Source organism: Cryptomeria japonica, chromosome 6 (genome assembly GCF_030272615.1).
Source record: "Cryptomeria japonica chromosome 6, Sugi_1.0, whole genome shotgun sequence".
Classification (NCBI taxonomy): Eukaryota; Viridiplantae; Streptophyta; class Pinopsida; order Cupressales; family Cupressaceae; genus Cryptomeria; species Cryptomeria japonica.
In genome coordinates, this window is record NC_081410.1 from 361442995 (window position 1) to 361465627 (window position 22633).

The window sequence follows — 22633 nt, forward strand, 5'->3', positions numbered from 1 at the left end:
GTGTGCCTTAATTAAGCTTCATGTCACAATTGGTGTCCAAGGTAAAGACTTGGCATATGTAGTCTCGATCGATAACTATGAAGTCCTCCCCAATTGAATTACGGATAGTCTTCCTCTCAGGCACATACTTGCTAGCTATTACCCTCATCAATTCGACATTAACAAACACATTGGTACCACTAGCTTCCCTAGGCCTAGTCTCCACGGGTTGCAGATCGGGATGTCTCTGAACATCTTTTTGTAATGGTACTGTTGACGTGTATTTTGTACACAGCCAAACACAGAATAAAATACCTAAAGGGTACCTTATCCTCTCTTGAATAAAGCCTCCGAATGCTGAAGATGTCGCGAAAAGGATCAATCGGGATGACTTCAAGGTTCTTTGCTGTAGGATCTCTACGTGTGGATAAGCACCAGTGGTATGATGTGATTTGCTGGAATCACAAGGGGACTTACACTTGATGACTGAACGTCTGATTTGCTGGAATCACAAGTTTTCACCGGCTTAGATTTGAAAAAAAGGAAAAAAGATGAGGGCGAGGAAAGGATCTAATCCTAATACTAAGAATGTAGGAGCAATGAATGATCTTTGATGAAATTCTAACTAAGTTTTGTTTTGACATCATAGGAACATCTCCACAAGGTTAGTGCGATCTTCGAAGGAAAGCTTTATGATGTTCAAATCACCACTACCGGCATAGACACCATCAGGCTGATGCATATCAATGAAGAAGCGACAATTGAAGTTAAGCTTAAGCTGAATGATTCCAGTTGACTACACAAGGCAAGTCTGCAATCAACAAACTGCTAGTAGTATGGATATACGAATTTCACCATCAATCAAGCACATTTCTTCCACTCATCTAATAACATGAAATCAAATATGAGAAGTATAGAGACCATGCAAATTGTCGAATCGACCCATAAATTTCACCATTTCTTCAATGAAGTTACAAGTCTTTTACAACAACATCTTGGCAACAATCTTTGCCTTCTCTCTCTACTCTACTCTAATTGTTATTCTATCAACTAGCTAATCACCTTCTAACTACTCTCTATCTCCTATTTTCTATTCTAACTCTCTTTACAAAATAAAGAGTCGGGGCTTATATAGTGCCCTTAATACAATTCGATGGCTAAGATCAATTTGAGATCAATGGCCAAGTTTCAACAATGAAAACCCTAATTAGGGTTTGTTATAACCATTACATAACATTTAATGCTTGACCAATGATAAAATTACATTTTAAGGACACATGTCTTCTCTGGAAAATTCGACCAATAGATAGCTGGGGTAGGTACATCGAAGTTTGTGCCACCTCCCATAAGTTAGGTACATTGAATCTGGACATGTTGAGGTGGACCACACCAACTGGAGGAGTGATGACTATGATGCCACCTCGTCTAACACTTGCAACTTGGTAGATATTCAATTTGATGTTGTTGAGAAGCTAGCTTTAATTAACTCTTCTGAAATTATCGGCTTCTTCAACGAACCCTTGCTCTAACTTCTTTTATCTTTGATGTGCAGGATGATGATGTACCTCGCCTTGGAATGCTGGATTGGAAGAAGTTATTCCTGATGATGCTTGACCGAAGAAGGCCGTCCTTGTTGATGCTAGACTAGAGGAGGTCGCTCTTATCCTTGCTTGATCGTCCTTGATGAGAACCTGCCGACTTGTAGATCCTCCGGGCTTTGGAGTCGCCATCTTGATACCTACACAACATTTCAAAATTAGTAATATATCTTGAAGTCTAGAAATTAAACTTAAAAGGAAGATTTAAGATTTTAATTAGGAAACCTCATGATAAATCTTGAGTTATCATTTCCTAATTAACCATGCAATACTTAGATTTTCCAAAACAAATGTCCAAAAATCAAACTTTGAACAAGGATGCTAGGATAGTTTCGCCATACCTCCTCTTGAGTATTAACTCTAAGAAATGATGCAAAAATAGATGAATTTCGCTAAGCAAAATGTAGATCAAAGCTCTCCCTTGGATAAAATGCGCCTCCTTTAGCCTTCATAAGAATCAACTTCACTTCCTTCTAGTCTCTAACACTTGAAATAAATTCGCTCCAAGCAAACCAGATTTCGCACCTTCAATTAGCCTTCCAAATTCGCACTTGAAGCAATGATTGAATGATTTGAATTGTGAAAAAACACCTCCAATATATAGAGCACTCACCCCTTTGCTCCCTCGAGGCCGACTTGGCAAAAAGAGGTTAAAAAAAAAAAAAAAAATTCCAAAAAAGGGGGGCCGACTTGGCAAAATAAATGAAAATAAGGCCTTAAGCGCTTTATATTTAATTTTAATTTAATAAAAATTAATTTTAAATGCCTACAAGATAGAAGTTCGATTTTTTTTATGGCTTAAAATTAATTTATTAAATGCCAAAATGTCTTTTATTTAATGCCAATTTAATTTTAATTTTTTCAAATGCCTCAAAATTAGCAATTTTGGCGATCTAATGCAATTTGGAGAATATTAATTTTTAAAACAAGGTTTAATGAAACTTCCTGAGGATTTCGCCTTGGACCCTCTCTGATGGTCAGGGGCGATTTTTCATTTCTTGCTCAAATTTAGCACTTTTCTACCTCCAAAATTTCTTCAAGACATTTCAACTAGGTCCTTTCACTAAATTGCAAACTTAGCTCAATCCAATTTTGGAGAAAAGGCGTGATTTTGAAGTTTCTCGCTGTGGGCCCTCTCTGAGGGTCCGTAGCGATTTTTGCAATTTAGGCTTGATTCTTCATCATTTTTCATTAAAACTTCATTCATCATTTGGCTATGCCTTCCCTTAATCCACTCCAACCAAATTCTCTTTGTTGTTGTAAGGTAAAACGAGGATTTTCAACAATATCGCTATGGGCCCTCTCTGAGGGTCCGTAGCGATTTTTCGCTGTGGGCCTTCACTGAGGGTCAGGAGCGATTTTTCATTTTTTGACCAAAATCATCAAGTTTTAAATGCAAAATAATATTCATCCTGCTCTTAGAGGTCTTTTCTCCTTGTCCAAACCTTGCCTTAGCACCATTTTGAAGAAAACATGCATTTTTTGAAAATCTCGCTGTGGGCCTTCAGTGAGGGTCCGGAGCGATTTTTTGGTTTTAGGCAAATTCCTTTATCTTTTAATCTTCAAATCACCTCCAAGGCATAACACATCACGTTCTCCTCCTGTCCAAGCAAGATTTTATCTCAATTCTTCAAACAAAGGAGAGAAAACTGGAAAATCGCTATGGGCCCTCTCTGAGGGTCCGGAGCGACTTTTGTAATTGCCTTCAAAATTTTGATTCTCAACGATTTCTTTTCACTTCAAGGCTTTTCAAACATCGTTTCAAACCCATGCCTAACCTTATCTTTCCTCAAACTTGGATGAAAAATTCCCATTTTAGGTTTCTCGCTGTGGGCCTTCTCTGAGGGTCCGGAGCGATTTTTCGCTGTGGACCTTCTCTGAGGTTCCGGAGCAACTTTTTCATTTTGGGTTGATTTCTTCTTGTGTTGATCCTCCAAATTATATTCAATGGATAGAACATGCTTTCCTTCATCCCCTCCAATCATAAAATCACTTTGATCTTGCAAGAATAATGCATTTTTGAAAATCTCGCTGTGGACCCTCTCTGAGGGTCAGGAGCGATTTTTGCTTCCTAGACCAAAATGTTTCACTTTTCATCTAAAAATCACTTTGCCAAGGAAGATATCATCTTGTTCTTTGCTATGAATAAAAATTCATGTCCAAGAAAGGTCCAAAAATGTGCACACAAAGAAAATCGCTGTGGGCCCTCTCTGAGGGTCAGGAGCGATTTTTCCTTTCCTGGGCAAAACTCCTTCAATTTGTCATCTTTGATCAAGTCTAGATACTTCATTATGTTCATTCTATCCTTCATCATGCTTTTGACCCCTCAAATCAACCAAATAAGGCTAGCAATGACCCTTATAAGATTTCTCGCTGTGGGCCCTCTCTGAGGGTCTGGAGCGATTTTTCCGTTTTCAACAAGGTCCTTCATCATTTCTAGCCAGAACTTCTTCAGGTGGGTGGAGAAAGTCATTCATTTCCCTTTCATGCTCAAAACTTAGTTCTTTTCCATTGCAAAACGAAGGAAATCAAAATATCGCTGTGGACCCTCTCTGAGGGTTAGGAGTGATTTTTCGCTGTGGGCCCTCTTTGAGGGTCAGGAGCGAAATTTGACTTTTTGAACTCTCTATTAGGATAATTTTATGGAATATAACATTTAAGTATAAGAAAGAAGAAGGATTATACTTTAAGTTATATTCCATATATACTTTCAGGGTGTTTGAGAGTGGTTTCAGACCTCTAGGAGTTATATTGCAAAATCTAGTTTTTTGAGGATTTTCAGTTTCCAGACTTAGTCAAATTTCAGGATCAGGACATTCCAGACTTAGCCAAATTTCAGGATCAGGACTTCACTCTAGCAGGACCTGCTATCCTATTGATCTCCCCGACAGCACTCATCTTGCAAAGGCTAACTGACAAAACCCTAAAAGACCTAGAAAACAAACCCTAGAAAGCAAAAAAGTAGGGGTCCCCATTTGCAATGGGGCGATGTGTGAAAACGTCGCAACAGGTACCCTCGGTCCGGAGTCCAAGGGTCTCTGAGTCCCTTTTGAATGTCATCAAACCATTCCAAATGAGTGTTAATCCCTTGTGATTGCTTTGGCCTTGAGATTGAGTCAAGCATTCGTTCGATCAGGTCTTGGTTGGCATCTTTTTTTTTCTTTTGCCTCTTGGGCTTAGGTTGGGAAAAGCTAGCCATTTGTACTAGGGTTTCAAGAAACTCAGCAGAGCATAGAGGATTCTATCTAGCACAAAAGGAGTATGCTTTCTTGTCTTCACTCTTAACCTATATGAATCTACAACAACTAAGGCTCAAACTTTGACAAGCATACGCTATCACAAACCGTAATTTGCAACACCAATATTCTTTGAGGGAAGCAATAAACCAAGAAAAACAATAAAGCAAGCTTGAAGGTAACAAATTGCTTAATATGTGCCACAACTTTGCTTTAAAACTGTTGGGACTTCAAAATTTTTGTCCAAATTTGAGGTCCCAGGTTCAAAATTTTGTAGATTGCATTTAGAATTGCCTTTTAGAATAGGCTTGAGTAGCTCAGTTGATGAGCTCGTATTTTTAAAACGGAGAATTGTCATGCAAAATCCCTTTGGGGGATTGTTATACACCTTGTAGAGATGCTATGTACCTGTTTGCAGCTTTCCTGGATCAATTATGATGCGTTTGTGAAGTCTCCTTTGGAGGTCTTGAGGTTAGGGTTGTGTTGTGACCATTTCACACATCGCCCCATCGCAAATGGGGACCCCCTCTTTTTGCTCGTTTTTCGTTTGTTTTCGCTTTTGTTTTTAGGATTTTGTTAGTCAGTCAGTCGTCTGGATTTAGGGTCGAGCCTTAGGGTTTTAACTTCTGTCTTTTTAGGCCAAAATCCAGTCGTTTTGAGAGCTTTTTGAGCTTCCTTTTGAAGGATGCAAATTTTGAATGCAATGAATTCGCCAGAATGGTCTAATTTTCAATTGGAATGTTGATGCAGAGCTTTAATTTGTCTAAGTGTTGAAGATGAAATGTGAATTTTTCTCTGATTGAATATTTTTGGCCAAATTTTGACCCTTTTTGATTTTGATCCTAAGCATTGGAAATGATTTGTTTTCGCCTTGTGAAGTGTTAAAATGTGAAAGATCATGTTATTTTGGCCTGTAGGAGCAAAATCGCTCCTGTCCCTCAGTGAAGGACCGGAGCTACAAACCCAATTTTGCTTTGTCCTTGCGAGATTTCGACGACTTGACGATTTGAAGAGGTCCAAAGGGAGATGTTTTATCAGATGAATATAATTTGAAGTGCAAATATGAAGAAGAATGACCCAGAATGCTAAAATCGCTCCTGTCCTCCAGGAAGGGACCAGGGCGAAGTATGTTATAGCTCCCGTCCCTCTCCCAGGGACCAGAGCGATATTCTTCATTGGGCAAAATCCAGGCCAAGATCAAGTCAAGTTCATGTTTGGTGGCAAGGAAGACAGTGAAATGAACTCATTGAATATAAATTGAAGATTTTGAAATGTCCATAAGGGTCCCGAAACGCCTAGTTCGCTCCTGTCCCTCTCCAAGGGACCAGAGCGATTTTTGTTATAAATGATTTTCTTGTCCAGTTTCAATCGATCCCAGGGCATGAATGAATGGAGTGGAGCATGACTAATCCGTTGAATATAAATTTGGAAGCTAACGAAGTGGAATGAAGACCACAAGAGCAAGATCGCTCCTGTCCCTCTCCAAGGGACCAGGGCGATACAGTGGTTATATTGCTTCTCACTCAAGTTTAAAACCGATCCAAGTCAAGACGAAGGGTGGCAAGAACGTTTCAAGGCATCTTCATCGAGCACAAGTTACCAAGGTCATCACATTGAAGAAATTTGCACTCTAAGACCCAGTTCGCTCCTGTCCTCCAGGAAGGGACCAGAGCGATATTAGGTATATTGGCCAACTCATGCAAGAATCACGTAGGGTCAAGGTTTTGTAAGATCGTAGAGGGTCCATGGTATGATCGGAGGGTGATATACAAGGATTTCGAACGTAAAATGATCATCAAATTGAACACAGAGACCATATCGCTCCTGTCCCTCTCCAAGGGACCAGGGCGATTTACTTAAGACTCTTCATTTTGCTTCAAGTTCATGCCAAGTCAAGGCTTCACAAGGTTGTAAAGGGTTCAAGACGTCTTTTGAGAATGACATGCAAGAGTTTTGAACGTCCAAACGTTATCAATCAAGCTAAGGAGTCCATATCGCTCCTGTCCTTTGGACAAGGACCAAAGCGATTTCATCAACAACACTCTATACTCCTTCAAAGTCAAGGCAAGGCGAGGATGGACGAGATAAAAGACGTTATTTCGAAGGCAATAAACGATGAACAAAGGTTAAATGTTACCAACTTGAGCTCAAAACGGAGAAAAAACATGGACCGCTCCTGTCCCTCTCCAAGGGACAAGGGCGATGATCCTTATAACATCCAAACACCTCATGAAAGCAAGTGGGACGTGCGTGGAATGGACTAGCAACGATGTTATTCGCCTAGCAATGGAAGTTCGAAGATCAAAGATGCAAGATGAACGTGAAAACATGGAGATCGCTCCTGTCCCTCTCCAAGGGACTAGGGCGATGTTAGACAAAACACATGATATTCTTTGAAAATCACGTTAAGACAAAGACGCACAAGGTTTTAAATGGCATTTGGAAGATGATACAAGGAAAGAATCGTATCAAAATGGAGAATTTCAAGCGAAAACCTTAGGATCGCTCCTGTCCCTCTCCAAGGGACAAGGGCGATGATACATCTAAAGACACTCATGCACACATGCAAGGCAATCTAATTTGAAGAACCCAACAAGATGATCGATTTTGAACGTGGAAATGAAGGAGTTGAACGTTGAAAACGCAAGAATCATGACAAAAATGGTGAATCGCTCCTGTCCCTCTCCAAGGGACCAGGGCGATGAGGTACGTCCACTTCATTTTCAAAATTTTGGCGCCAAATTAACCTCTTTGAATTCATTTTAATGCTGAAGTTCGATAAAATTTAAAATCCTATTTAATTGGCATTTAATATGGCGTTTTGCATTTATTAATTATTTTGCCTTGGTTTAAAAATCGAAATTTATTAATTAAAAAACGAAAGGCATTTAATTAATTATTAATTAATCATAAAAAAAAAAAAAAATCGATTGGGGCGCTTTGATATGGAGGTCGGTCTTATTATTTAATTAAAAAATCATTTTAAAATTGCTATATTTTCCAAGTCGGCCTTGATAAATGGAGAGGTGCAAGCGCTATATATGGAGGGTGAAATTGTCATTTTCACATAATCATTTTACTTATCTTACATGCGATATTGAGGAAGACGAAGAAAGTGCGAAGTGTGTTTGAAGAAGTGCGAATTTCCATTCAATCCAAAGGTGGCGCTAATACTTCCAAGGTGGTGCGATATTTGAAGATCTTCATTAGAGCGAATTTGCCAAGACTTGAGGGTCACGCCAAAGGCGAACTTGAAAGATCACGTTGAAGACAAAGGTGGCGAAATTGATTTCTTGAGGAGATAACGTTGAAGATCATTTATACCTCAATTTTGCCTAGGCAATTTTATTCTTTTTTCTAGAGTTAGCTCTCTATTGAGGTATGGCGATTTGATTTTTATTGCTTTATTTGTTGATCGTCATATTTTGAATTTTGAATTTTGAATTTTCTTAGCTCAATCGTTATTTTTAGGAAATGATAACTCTAGAGACTTATCATAAGGTTTCCTAAAAATTTATCTCTCTAATCTATGTTATTCATTGCAAAATCTATTCTCATAATGAAATGTTGTGTAGGTATGGCGACCCCAAAGGCGGGAGCATCCACCAGTCGCTCAGCTCTCATGAAAGAAGATCAGAAGACCGAAGAAGTGGAGACCAAGATCGTGTCAAAGTGGAGCAACATTGGAGATACCAACTTGGGGAACTTTAGCACAAAGAAGTTTCGAGAGGTCCCTTACATCGGCAAGCCATCACCTGTCGCCCGGAGAATAATAGAGAGTGGCATCATTAAGGCGGCCGGTTTTCCTCCAGCTGTTCAGTGCCACGAGTTGATGATCGAGTGTGCCCGTCACTATAATCCACAGTCCAGGACGATCGTGTCCAATGAGGGAAACACTTTGGCGTACCTTTCAGAGGAAGCTATAAGTGAAGCTTTCCATCTTCCAGAGCACAGGGACATGATATACAAGAGCATAGAAGGAGCCAGATCAATGTACGATGATGATCCAGATGCTTGCCTAAGCATAATCAACAAGAACTGGCTACTCAAGAGTCGTCCCCGTTTAAGCAAGATCCCGAACACACCGCACAGGATTGATTTCCAGGAGGAGTACAGAGATTTGATTACCATGCTCAACCGAGTTACAGGAGCACCTCATGCCTTCTATTTTGAGAAGTGGATGTTTTACTTCATCCAGGTGATTGTTCAGGGTAAAGGTACGATACATTGGGCTAGGATGATTAGCCATTGTTTAGACGTACAGTTGAGGAGACTCAGGGCTACTAAGTCCTTCCACATGAGTTCATATGTCATCTATGCTTTGATCAGGAGTGTTGAGTACGCAGGACTACCTCACAGAGGAGTGATTGGAAGAGGACCCGGCGAGGTCAGAGCTTGTGATTCTTATGCCTACTTGCATCATCCGCCAGGGAAAAACTACAAGTTAGTTAATGATACCTTCACGATGAACATCACGAGGACGTTGCAAGGTGGAATTCACAACAGATTATCCTAGGATGCCCAGGAATTCATCAAGAGGTACGGTGCTTGGTTCATTCAGTTTCCCAAGTTCACTTACATTAGAGTGCATGGATGTCCTTTACCTCCATACATGTTGCCGAGGTATATGACAGACAGAATTGTGTTACTTGAAGTAACAAGGCAGTTAGCAGCATATGCGAAGGCATTCAGACACAGACATCAGAATGGAGTCCAAGTACCTATTATTTTGGGTAATTCAGTTGAGGTATGTCCTAATGTTTTAACCATGGATGACGCAGAGAAGGAGTTAGCCTTGTATTCTTTTTCATCTTTTGCTTGGAGAGAAAGCTTTGATCCACATGGACATTTAGAGGAGACAGTCGGCAGAAGATTTAGACATGAGCACCAGATTGAAGATTTTATGATGAACCTCCTAGATGATCTTGAAGTGAAGCGAAAGATGCATTCTAGATTGCCTTTGGATTTCATCAGGAAATGCAGGATTTACAGAGTGGCCGACCAAGCTCAGGACAATGGCAAACATATCCAGTCTTCCTATGATAGAGAAAGCAAAACAATAAGGTTGGATTGGAATGAGCCTGAGGTCGTGGATTTAGATGCTTTGATGGCACCAGTCTTGTCTTGTACTCGCAGATGGGTAGACGTTCAGCATCAGAAGTTGGGAGAGCAAGGCATAGCTATGTCTTTTACTTTGGAAGAGAAATCAGCCGAAGGTGGAGCTAGTGTGAGTGAAGGCAATCCTAATCCTAGGAATTCAGGTGAAGGTAACCTTCGATGTGCCAGTGAAGGCAATCTCCATCCAAGAGGTTCGAAGAGAAAAGAAAGGTCAGAAAAGAAAGAGTCTTCCAAGAAAAAGCAAGGTGCCAACAAAGATCGAACACCAGGTACTTCTTCTAGACCAGAGAATAGAACAATTCAAGTGGAAGAGTCCATGGAGTCTATGGTACAAAATGACAGGCAGGAAGAAGGATAGGCACAGCATGGTTCGTCAGATGGATCTCTCTAGGACTATGAGTTAGAAGAAGATAATGAAATGACATCTCCTCCCAGAGAAGAAGAAATGGTACATAAAGAGATTCAAGTTCAAGAGACAAGATCGAATATCCCAGATTGGTTGAAGGAAAGATTGACTAAGGTGATCGTAGTAGAGGACTAAGACAACGCAATTGATTTAGAGAGCCTTGTTGGATGTTCACATGAAGTAACAGGGAAGAAGAAGGCTACAAAGATGTCCAAGATGATTCGAGATGAGACTGGATCCAGAAAACTGCAGATAGCTACACCGGCAGCAGACAAATATGAGGGTGAGATCCTAGCAGAGGATTATGATATTCAGACAATTGAGTTAGGACCATCCACTGCAGAGCAGACAATGGATGATGCCACCGACACATTTGAGGCATTGAAGGACAAGCTTAGAGAAGAAGTAGAAAAAAATAGAAAGCTTGAGAGAGAGGTCGGTGCATGGAGGACGTATTTCAGTCACATCAATGAACCTTTGGGACGTCAAGATCCAGTTAGATCACCAGTACAAGCATTGCCACTTCAATCAATCAACGAAGCAGAAAGATTCAGGAACCTGGTTCAACGTACATGTAGTTGGATGGATAGATCTCATACAGTGGCTATAGAGTTTGTTACAAGGATGATGAAGATCATTCATCAGGCCATCCAAGTTCTTGAGATAATCCACAAATTGATGATAACAGTAGCTGCATTTGCCCATACCAAGGACGTTATCATTCCTGTCTTGAAAGTTATAAGACATACATCGAGGAGAATTTTAGCGCAGGAGAAGATCTTGGAAGGTGATTCTCACAGTTTGTTTCAGTGGTCAACCTTACTCCATATGAAGAATGTTTTCTTTGAAGACATCAGTGTTAGATGTGGCCAAGTTGAGGAGGTGATTAATCCGATCCAGGACAGAGTATTTGAGGTACTTCGTACCATTCTTGGCAGAAGGATCGAGGTCGAGACAGATGTGGATATGCAGGAATTTGAGGATAGAATCAAGATCATCTTTTGCAAGGACGCAGATGTTACAGATGAGCAGTATGATCAGATGTTTTCCACCATGCTCCTGATTGACAGAACGAAGGAACTTGAACCTTCATGGGACGCAACTCTTCTAGATGCATTCGATCAGGTCATCCACTTAGAAGAGAGTATGAAGAATCTTCTCGAGATTCCAATCACAGAAATCGAAGGAATCGTGACAAAATTCATTGCATATGCTAAGAAAGAGAATTGGAAAGGGAATAAGATTCTAGATGAAAGGTTGTTACAGATGACATGACATCTTATTTCTCATTGGTTGATACCTCCTAGGTTTTTGTGCCAAATTTAATATTTGGCTATGTATTTAATATTGTTCAGTAAAAGGGAGGTCATTTGTAACAAACCCTAATTAGGGTTTAGGTGTCATGATCTTGTCCGTTGATTTACTTTCAATCTGGACCTTTCATTGTAATCGGGGATGCTATTTATACCCCCATTTTTCATTTCATTGGATAATAGTGTAATAGAGGAATAGAGTAATAGTCAATAGTTGATGTAAGAGAGATTAGAGTTAGAAGTAATTTTATTTTGTAGCAAGATTGAGTTTTGAAGAAAGAAATTCAAGCAATTGTTGTATATGATGACTTGGAAATCAATAAAATATTGAAGTTATGGTGTTTTGTTGCAAATTTCTTGAGTTATCTTCATGGTTGTTTGATCTACTTGAATCGTGCTCAATCAAAGTAGTTTGTTAATTTGAAAGACTAAGTGTGAGATTTGATATTTGGTAGGATTCGTAATCCAAACCACTAGCTTCTTGCTGATTGTAGGAACGCCTTGCGTGGTCGACTGGAGAATACATTGAGTCCTTTAATCTTCAATCATTATTGTATCTTGGATATGTACCTTCGTAGTAGTGTCCTTGATCTTTGATGTATTGAGTATCATTTTATTACCTTAGAAGATCGCACTAATTTCAATTGAGTTGTTATCTTATGGCAAAATTGAAGTTGGTTGAATCTTGCCAAGTCTCATCCATACTAAGTCATTCATAGGGTTAGGCTAGATTAGACCTCTTTTAAACCCTACTCCTTTTGCTATTTTTGAAAGTTTCTTTAGTTTAGAAAATTTTTGAACTTTTGGAATACGTAAGGCCCCTTGGAGGAAACAACAAATCACATCATACCACTAAAAAGCTTGTCCACACGTAGAGACCCTACTAAAAGAACCTTGGAGTCTACCTAACTGATCCTTTATGCAGATCTTCAGCAGTTAGAGACTATTTTCTCAAGAGAGGATAAGATGCCTATTGGTATTTTATTCTGTGTATGATGGTGTATAAAATACACGTCAACAGGTTGCTGATTTGCACCTTCTGCACTTTTCTGAGTAGCCCTTTTTGAGCAGTTGTATCTTTTTGCCAGTTGAAGATCAAGCCGAATGGAAAGTTTCTTGTGATTCCCTGCAATTTTTGAAGCCCCATGCCAAGTGGCTTAGCCCCATGAATTCGTTTGACAGGTTTTCAAAGTTAAATTCATTTGCAAAAAGTTCAGTTCTGCAAACTGGACTGTGTCAAACAGCAGTTTGGTGCCCTCTTTGTGTATTTTTATTTCACGCCCAGTTGATCTGCAATTCAAATCAAGTGTACCCCGTGATTCTCTATAGAATTATCTGCCAGATCCCCAGTTTGTAGCCCCCCAACTCGTCATATGATCAGTTTTCAAGACCCATTCCAAACACACTTTTGCAGGGTTTCATGAGCAGCATGTTCAGATTTTTCAGAGAAGCTTGAGTAAGTAGCTTTGCGGATTAATAACTTTTGCCTCGGATGTCGTAATGACGATCCGTTTGATGCCCTGGATTTTATGTACAATAGTCTATCAACGTGCCAGGTTTCAGGCCCTAAATCAGATGTTTTGCTCAGTTTTCAAAGCCTGTTTTAGAGGCTACTTAGGTGTTCTTGGCAAAAGTTCAAAGTTGTGAAATCTCAAAATTAATGACTGCTTAGCCAGTTTCTCAGGTTCACAACACCTTCAATCAGTGTGTCTGAGCATTCCCCCAGGTTCAGATGTCCAGAAACGAATTTTTTTTTAGCCGGGCCCACTTTGGGGCTCGACTAAGGCTGATACCCAGTTCGACTAGCTAAGATCCGTTGAAGGAAAAGGTATATTATTTAAACCAATTTGATTTAAATAAAATTGCAGCAAGGTTCATTTGGTTTTGAGGGGCGAAATGAAGATTGGTAAATCATTTTATTTACCCAAATAACTGATTATGTGAGAGAGCATTTCAAATGATTTAAATAAAGTGGGGTAAAGTAATTTATTACTTTATAGATTTCATTTTTTTTGTCAAGCCACCTGTGGGCCCTTTTCAGTTCAAAGGGACAGCCCGCGAGATAGCGGGAAGGAGAAAATTATCCTCTCTCCTTTTATCTCGTGCATCATCCACGACAGTACAGAAGGAGGTGCGGGCTAGCGGGAGCCTTAGCCTCCCCACCAAGTTGCACAGTGTATAAAGTCGGTTGAGCAGCGGCATGGGAAGGGCAGAGTGGAGGGAAGTTTGACTTCCTCGCCAACTCGCACGAGGAACATGGTCGCATAGGAAGACCTGTGGGGAAGGCGATGTGCGATAATGTGAGGAAGATAGAACATTCCCGCCATCCTGTGAAGCGCGTAGGGAAGTATAAAACTCATGTGGGATAAAGTTCAAGCGCATGGAAATAAGACAAAGCGGGTGAAGCAAAGGGGAATTAGGGCAAAAATGTTTTCAGAAATTAATGAGATTTTAGGGCTTGAATTCTCTTTAAAGGAAAGGTATTTGAACGACACCTAGATGATTGAATGTTGAGGGATAAACGAGATCATCCATGAATGGTCAGAGGAATTACTCTCAAACGTGGCTTCCCTGTGAAGTTGCAAATCTTTGGCATCTGCAAGTTTGATAATAGTTTCATAGGAACATGGTGTAGTGAACGGGCATAAGGGCGGAAGTCACAATGTTTCGATGAGACTTCCTCACAAATCATATCCATATTTGTGGGTATTGCATCAACAGTGTTCAGAGGCGCGGAGGGGACCTGTTGTGCTGAAGACACATTTTCATGATATGGGTCGTGCAGATGGATTTGGCAGGCATTAGAATAGATTCCGCATCCTTTTCTAGCATTTTTGCGCTGTATGAGGAGAGTTCATACGCAGGATATGGGCATCCACCAAGGTTTTGAGGGCGTGGCTAGCTCTGTTTCCAGCGACATCCACCGAAGCATAAAGGGATTTTTGCAAAATGTCTGGCAGGTTCAAAACCCAAGTTTCACACCTTTCTCTGCCAACATGGGAGCCTAGTGATAGGAAATCGACATTCATAAAATCTTGAAAGACAGAGGAATTTCGCCAAATCTTGTAATTGCAGTTGTTTTGCAAGCACGATAGAAAGCATTGGAGGGTATTAGCTTCCACGCAGTGATGTCAACTGTTGACATGGAAGAGCCGATGAATGAGTCGACTGATGGGCAGAGCCTCTGGATGTCTCAATATCGAGATGTCAGTTTTATTCGTAGCATTCACTTAAATCTTGCGACATGATGAGGGGTGCTCATACCACTATTTGTGATCATCAAATGAAGTGCAAGATTGCATAGTATATGGCCAGTGGTGTTTATATAGATCAGAGAATATATGGGTAGCATCTAAATGGGATGAGCTCTACTGATACTAGGAATGAATAAATATCCATTATGGGTTGCAGCTTCAAGTCAAAAGCTCTCCTATGAGGGATAGTATGTGTGGGAGAGCTTGTCACGGTGCAAATAGCTAATCCTTCATGGGCAATCTTCCATTTGAATAATAACGTTGTGGTTATGATTGTATTCTAACAGGGTTGTTCACAGAAGGTACTGGATTGGAGGGAATGATTAAAAGGATTTTAGATGCAGTACAGTTAGTAAAGGTGAGATATCCCATGTAAGGTGTTTGTAGACCACAAAGGCAGGGTATTGAATTTAGATAGAGAAATGTTGCACACAAATATTCCCATATGGTATGAAGATGGTATATGGGACTAAATTAATTATCTCTCACTAAGACCTCATACTCGGACAATGATGTAGTACCAGGATAACCCATTGATTGAAATTGTTTTACCGGATATGTGAGTGAAAGGGTAAAAGGTGAGGTGAGTGCAGTAACGGGAAAGTATTATTATTTCTTCAAAGGTAATAATATTTTCTTGCATATAGTGAAGTATTGGCTGCAATTGGATGCATTGGTAATTATTTTTGAAAACCAATGATATGCAGTAACTTATCATCTTCTGCTAGGAGGCATGATTTTCACTTTAGATGAAATGTTTTAATGGGTTCAAGTAAAGTATTATTCTCAGTCCAAGGATGATAATGAAGTTATAGTTGCTCTTACCTTATGGAGAATATGGTTATTATATTGGAGGTGTGTTTTTCATCTGAGGAGGAAAAAATGTTCAGAAAGTGAGCTTTTGCAGTTAGAAGGGTGATATGACAGGGCATTTTCAGTCAAAGGAGAGTTTTGCTATTTTCGGTCAGATAAGAGAAGTGCAGCTGAGAGTCAGTTTTTGACTTTCACCATTGTGGCATTTTTCAGTTTTCAGATCAAAGAGGGAAAAGTGAACTTCTTCAGTCAGAGGTGGACAGTGAGCTAATATAGCAAACACTGGCAAAGTGCAGAATTTTGACTTGACATGTGCCTAGAGATGGTATTTTCAGATTTTTTAACTTTTCTAGCAGGGATGCAAGTGCAAATTTTTGGCAATTTTGGTAGGAGGGTGCAGATTTCAAAGTTCCAGATCTCAAGATGAAGACAAGTCAATTCTCAAGATGCCTTTAGGGTTTCTTCTAGGTTTTCTTCTTGAATGTATATCTTTTTTCTTCTTCTCAGTTTAAAGGGATTTTGAATTTAATTTTTCATCATTCCGGAAGCACGACTTCCATGTATAGAGTGTATGTTTTTTATAACAACTAGAGTTAGTTTTCTTTCAGTTTGTAGTTTTTGGTGTTCCAAACAGTTTGTAATTTGAATACAAATAGATTTAAAGGTTTCATTTGTAGATGTCTCTCTTATGCATACACTATTTTATGGAATGAAATGACCAAGGGTTTTTTTGTTGTGTCTCTACAAGTCAGCTGTTTACTTTGTTGTTTGCTTCTCTTCAAGGAAGAGATTAATTTGCTTATTACAAGGTAGAGAAATAGTGTTGTGTATGTGAGACCCTCAGGCATCGTTGTTGATGAAACTAGAAGGGAGAATGTTGGTGTAATGCATTAGCATTCCAAGCTCAATGGTTGCATGTTATCCTGTTTGGATACCAAATCTGCATATTGTGAAGTTGACTCTGCTGCCCATACAAGGCACTGGTCATGGTTGTTGTTTTCAGTTTTTAGAATCATTTTTCTTATTCAAAGCTTTTTCATTTCTGCTTTCCTTTCTTCATTAGGAGTAGGATTAGTGTAGAAACCCCCCTCAATGAAGTGCATATATGCTTAAAAACTAAGGTTAAAGCCAAAATCGGGAGTTCACCCATCTTCCTTAGTACATTTTCATTAAAACGATCTGCTGAAAATGTAATGTCCTGAGTATTTTGAAGGTGTTAGTTGTTCTGACATTGCATAGGTTCACCCGCCTTGGTCTCGCAGAGCCAAAAGTGCAGGAGATCTCAGTCATTGTGATTGAATCTCATTCGTTTACCAAATCCTTCTCCGAGTTTGTTGATGAGTTAGTGGCAATTCCTCTAGAACTCGGAGACTGTTGGTTTGGGAACCAACAAAAACTACCTTGAAATTTGCCTTACATCACATAGGAAGCTTTTTATCTCTCTACTGCTTTTCTCGAGGGCTATGAATAATTCACAACTGTTTTATAGCACAATTTGATAAGTTTTCTCATAAAACACCTATCAACATGCATTAATGCTCAACTATGCGAACTTCAAATTTGGTAGTGGGGTTGTTGCCAAGTTTGACTTTCCACCGTCGATCAAGAAGAATCAACAGTTGTTGGCTAGGTTTGAAGTTTCTCATCGATGTGGCTTTTCCTCATAAATAGCTTGCTAGGTTGCTTGGGCTTGAAAGAGCTCCCAATGATGCATAAACGTTCCACTGATGCCTTGGCAGTCAACACCTTGTTCGAGTTGACCATTCAATCTTCACTCACCGTCCACACGAGCTGGCACGTAAGCCCAGTTGTCATTATTTCTCTCTTTATCTATAGGTTGTTGAAACCTAAATGAGGTTCCAATGACAGTTACAACCTCAATGATAGTAGGGGCCTACAAACACATCTGCTGCCACGTCACTGCCTTGTTGTTACTTCATTCGGGCCCACCAAAAATATCACATCGTTGGGACTCGAAAGGGTTCCTAGTGACAATCTAACTCTCATTGAAAGCCGGGCCCACATGAACATCCTTTGCTGCCTACCTCATGGTCATTGGGTCGCTAGGGCCAAAAAATGCGCCCAACAATAGTTATGTCTCCAACGAAAGCTGCTAAGGTTCCCCCTCCACATGACCTGAGAGCCTTATGTTTTCAGGTTGCTAGGAGCCGAAAGGGCGCCCAACGACAGTGGAAGCTCCACCGACGAGGCCCAAGACTTAAAGGAAACTTTTACACATGTGGACACTTGGTCCTCACTAAGGACTTGAGGGGGGGAAAGGGTTGTGGATTAGGAACATAAAGGGTTTAAAGGACCATAGCGCACACACAAGAGGTAATGACTGAATAAAACTTGAAATGCTAACACATGGGGCTAGTCACACAAACAGTATAAGAACCCCTAAGTTGCGATTAAGACAACCTGCAACCAATGATCACAAATCATTGACAAATTAGAACACAAGCCAAAGGAGGAAACCACCAAGGTTCTAAAAGGGTTTAGAGGACAAAACAAAACCCTAAACCTACCATTTTTTACCATTCCCAACAAAACACATGCAATGAGAACACACACATTACTCGCTTTTTCACAACATGTGGATTTAGAATTGCCATCAATTCAAATGTTGGTGTCACAAGTATCACAAGATACATCCCATAACTCAATCAAGTGAGATGGAGAATATACACAACATAGTTATTAAAATTGAATAATCTCCAAATAATCATGGTTGGGGCTAAAACCTGTCCCTGCACACTCATTAAAACATCAAACATACTTGCTCCATACAAGATAGTTGAAGCACATTATAAAAAACCAATGTGATATAATATAATATAAAGGAATTAACATCAATAAATTTCATCATCTAATAATCATTCTGAGCCACCTTGTCTAGAACATAAATGGAGACATCGATAATCAATATTACACATGGTGCAGAATGAGATAATCATAATCAAATCACATATCTCAATGATCATAGAACAATAGACAAACAAACATGATGACAGCTGGGCTTCAACGATCATTTGGGTTTCAACGACCCAGAACAATAGACTCATGCTTGAACAAACAATGACGTAGGCTCATGCTTAAACAAACAACTATGATCGTAGAACAATAGACTAGGTAAGGGTTTTGTCTCACCTGGGTGAAGTCAAGGGGCTTTTCATCCTTGTTAGTTCAGTTTGCAAACAGCAGCTTGTAGTTTTTTAAAATGTCAAATCTCCTCGATCTCCTTGAATTACACAAGTTGCATTTATATGTGATTGTGCCCATGCAAAACCAAGCGAACTTTGACAAATGAAAGGAAGTTGGCACCAAACAAAATACAAAATTAGGTCAGCCCAAAAAATGACTTGTTATTATAATTTATTAAAATAATCAATATTATTAAAATTATTATCATGACAGTGTTTAAAAACACTTTATTATTAAAAATAAACAGTATCATGGCATTGGAGTGCAGGGGATATGACAGTCCTCCCGCCCAATATATTGCTTATCCTTGAGCAATTTCATATTCAGATGATCAAAGATCTCAGCTCCTTCCCACGTGGTGTCCTCGAGGCAAATTCTTCCATTTCACCAAATATTTTGGTATGACCTTATTTCTGAGCTTCTTTTCCCTCATATCAATGATGGCTCCCAGTTCCAAAATCAATTTCCCTTCACATCTAGTGGTGGCATCTCTAATGAAGTAATAGCCCATTGTCCAAGGTCATCCTTAAGCCATGACACATGAAAAATGTTGTGTATCCTTTTGTTCTTTGGTAGTTCCAACTCATATGCAACCTCATCAATCCTCCTTATGATCTTGTAAGGTCTGTAAAACCGTGGCTTCAACTTCTCAGCAGCACTTCATTTGAGGGAAGAGAGTCTATAGGGATGCAACCTCAAGAAAACCATTTCTCCCACCTCAAAAACCCTCTGTTCGATGACGATCAACATACATCTTTTGCTGGTTTTGGGACTACTATAGATTATCTTTGAGTGCATGCACAATATCTAGGCTTTCTTGAATTGAATTTCTAGCTCCAAGGACTCTACTATCTGGAAGAATCAAATCCACGAATGAGATAGCATCATAACTGTAGAGTGCCTTGAAAGGAGTCATACCTATTGAAATGCTACATCATTAGGTATAACTTGGTGCTGTGTATACAAATGCTAAGTTTATATGCTCTTATGGTAACAGTTAAAGTTTATAGTTCACTGAGTTCATGTCTGAAATCTCACTGGTTAAATTTTATGGTTCACTGGCATTCAAAATGTTTTTTAGTTTCCATGTTCATTGTCTGAATTTTCACAAGTAATTTTTTTGGAGACTCAATATTACCAAATTTTTGTCCAGCCCATGCAGTTAACTATCTATGCTCTTATGCGTTATTGCTAACTTGGTTCTTTCGTTTGATTGATGCAGCAAGCACAGCGCAAGGCTTTGGATATCATTAATACTGTTGGCTTGTCTAATTCCATGCTGAAAATAATTGAAAGACGACATCAAATGGATAAGTGGATAATATATATTGGCATGTTCCTTACAGTTGTAATTATTGTAATTGTTTGGAGATGGACCCACTAGTGATGCAGCTAAATGCTGTGACTTTGATCACTGAAGCACTTGCAGGGCAGCAAAAGTGCATAAAGCAGAAGCAGTAGAATTGACAATGACATGTTATTGTGAAAATGTTAACTAAATAATCTAAAGTTTTTTCAAATATACTACTTATTGTGGATAGTGATCTGAATCTTACTATGTTTCCTAGGTAATAAATTTGCAATCTATGCTTAACTTATTTCCCCCTTTCTTAAGTTCACTAGACTTTTGGCTTCTTGATATAATAAACTATTTTGAAATTTGTATCCTAATATTGTGATCCAGGTTTGAATATACTGTTTGTTGTACTTGTCTTATGAAAATATAGGCAACCACTATGATGAGAGCATCTTAGAGCAGATATTTTAAGCAATAGTTTATCATCACGCTCTCAATCCATCATCATGAAGGCATTTATTTGATTGGAAGGCCTCTTTCTAGGACTGTTATTGACCTTTGGAAGTTTGGGAGGGAAACAGAAGGGAGGTATATCCTTAATGTGAGGAGCCAAGTGATTTTTGTGAAATCATCCCAAGGTTAGTTGATATCAATATAACACCTATCATTTGGATCAATGGCATACGCCATCCCCTTGAGGTAAGTTGTCATATTGCTGATGATAGTGAGTGGCTGTATGAATTATCATATTCACCCTTAGGGTAGTAATACTGAGGATTGGGGCTTCTAAAAGGGGAATTCCTATCCACATTCTCATGATAAAGGAGATTATCCCTAGCAGATATATGATAAGAAGTTTCATCTCTATAGATTCTATGGTGAAGTGGAGGACACTCCTCTAAGATGTCTAAGAGGTCTTCTGGAGGGAGGCATTCTAGGAGATGGTCTTTTCTGCTCATCAATACGCCAATGATCGACATAGTCAATATCTCTATGCTTCTTGTGTCTATCATAGTAAACATGTTAATCTTCATAGGTAGAAATAGTAATGGATTGGAAGAAGGGATAAATCTTCCAATATGATAGTGACATCTCTATCAATGCAATCTTTCATGGGGCCACCGAGTGATCTCTAGGAGGTGAGTGTCTTCATTCGATTCTAGGTGGAGAAGGTTTCCTACATCTAAGAGGAGAGAAAATAATAGACATTGGATTATCTTTGGAAGGAGAGGGTATACTTTAAAATTTGGAGTGTTAAACTTTTCATTGAAAGGGGCTTTCTGATGCTTTCTTGTATCATGTTTAACACGGTCTGGGTGGGGCCTATAACATGCCACCGTGGTTCCATTCCTATTTGTGAGCCTCTTCCTTTCCCTCATCATTGGGAATCCAAAGAGAAGAACGGGGAGGAGGGAGAGATCAAGCATATAGCGGATCAATCTGTTCATGATGGGGTGATCATTAATGGATTGATCGAGAATAAGTAAGATGGTCAGGGTGAATTAGGATCTCCACGAATAGGTCATCACCAATAATTTAATTAGGATGGGGAGATTCATACTTCTTGGGTCAGTTGTATTCAAGAGCTATTTGAGCCTCCTCTTCCCTTATTTCAACACCTTCACTGTGTAGCTAGAATAGGATCAATTTGACAATGAATAAGGATTCAGCCTAACAAAGAAGAAAATGGATTGAAACAAAGAGCTTAAAGACCGTAAACTATCACAGTAGAGTCAAATATGCAACAGTAGTAGTGAAGTTGTCGATTTATAATTAAAATTTGTAATCTTTTAGTGGAGGCAATAAATTTTTACAAAAAGCAGAGGTCAAACCACTTGGGTTAGAAAAAGGACAGTGATGACAAAATCAAATATGAGATTTGTTTCTATGCAAATTGACACTAATCAATTTACCAACAGTTATTCGGGTATGGTGAGACTGTCTTATTAAAAGTTAAAATTGCAGAAAACGTACATCTACACTTAACAAATCGTTAAGGAGGTTTCTAGGGTATGCAATACTAAAAATAAATATGGAAACCTATATTTCAAAATGTTGAGAAAGAATGTGTGAATAAATAAAAAAGAATACAGATTAATTTAATTCAATGAAAGGAAAAAGTAAGGTTTTGTGAAGTCGACATATGAACATTTCTTGTAGATTTTAAAAGGAATGATTGGAAAATGCAGATTCACAGTAGACACAAGAATGTTTTATATCCACATGAAGCATCCAAAATGCAAAGTTCTCAAATAATTCTATTGATTTCTTGGATGTCATTTGTTTTTTTGTACAAACTCTAGTATTTTTCTTCTTCAAAAGTTTTGTACATTGTTTGAGCTCTACAATAAATAGGTGAAATCCATTAACCATTCTAGTAACCGGCTAACTATTCACATTGAACTTGACAAAAAA

At 39.1% G+C, this 22633-nt stretch overlaps 1 protein-coding gene across 1 annotated transcript in view; it reads left to right on the plus strand.

The window, feature by feature from the left end:
- LOC131072465 (membrin-11) overlaps positions 1 to 20519 on the plus strand; it is a 114345-nt gene extending 93826 nt beyond the window's left edge. The window contains exon 4 of the mRNA XM_058008632.2: positions 20144 to 20519. Coding sequence (XP_057864615.1) covers positions 20144 to 20305 — 162 coding nt within the window. The 3' untranslated portion in view covers positions 20306 to 20519. The remainder of the gene's footprint in view (positions 1 to 20143) is intronic.
- Positions 20520 to 22633: the final 2114 nt, after the last annotated feature.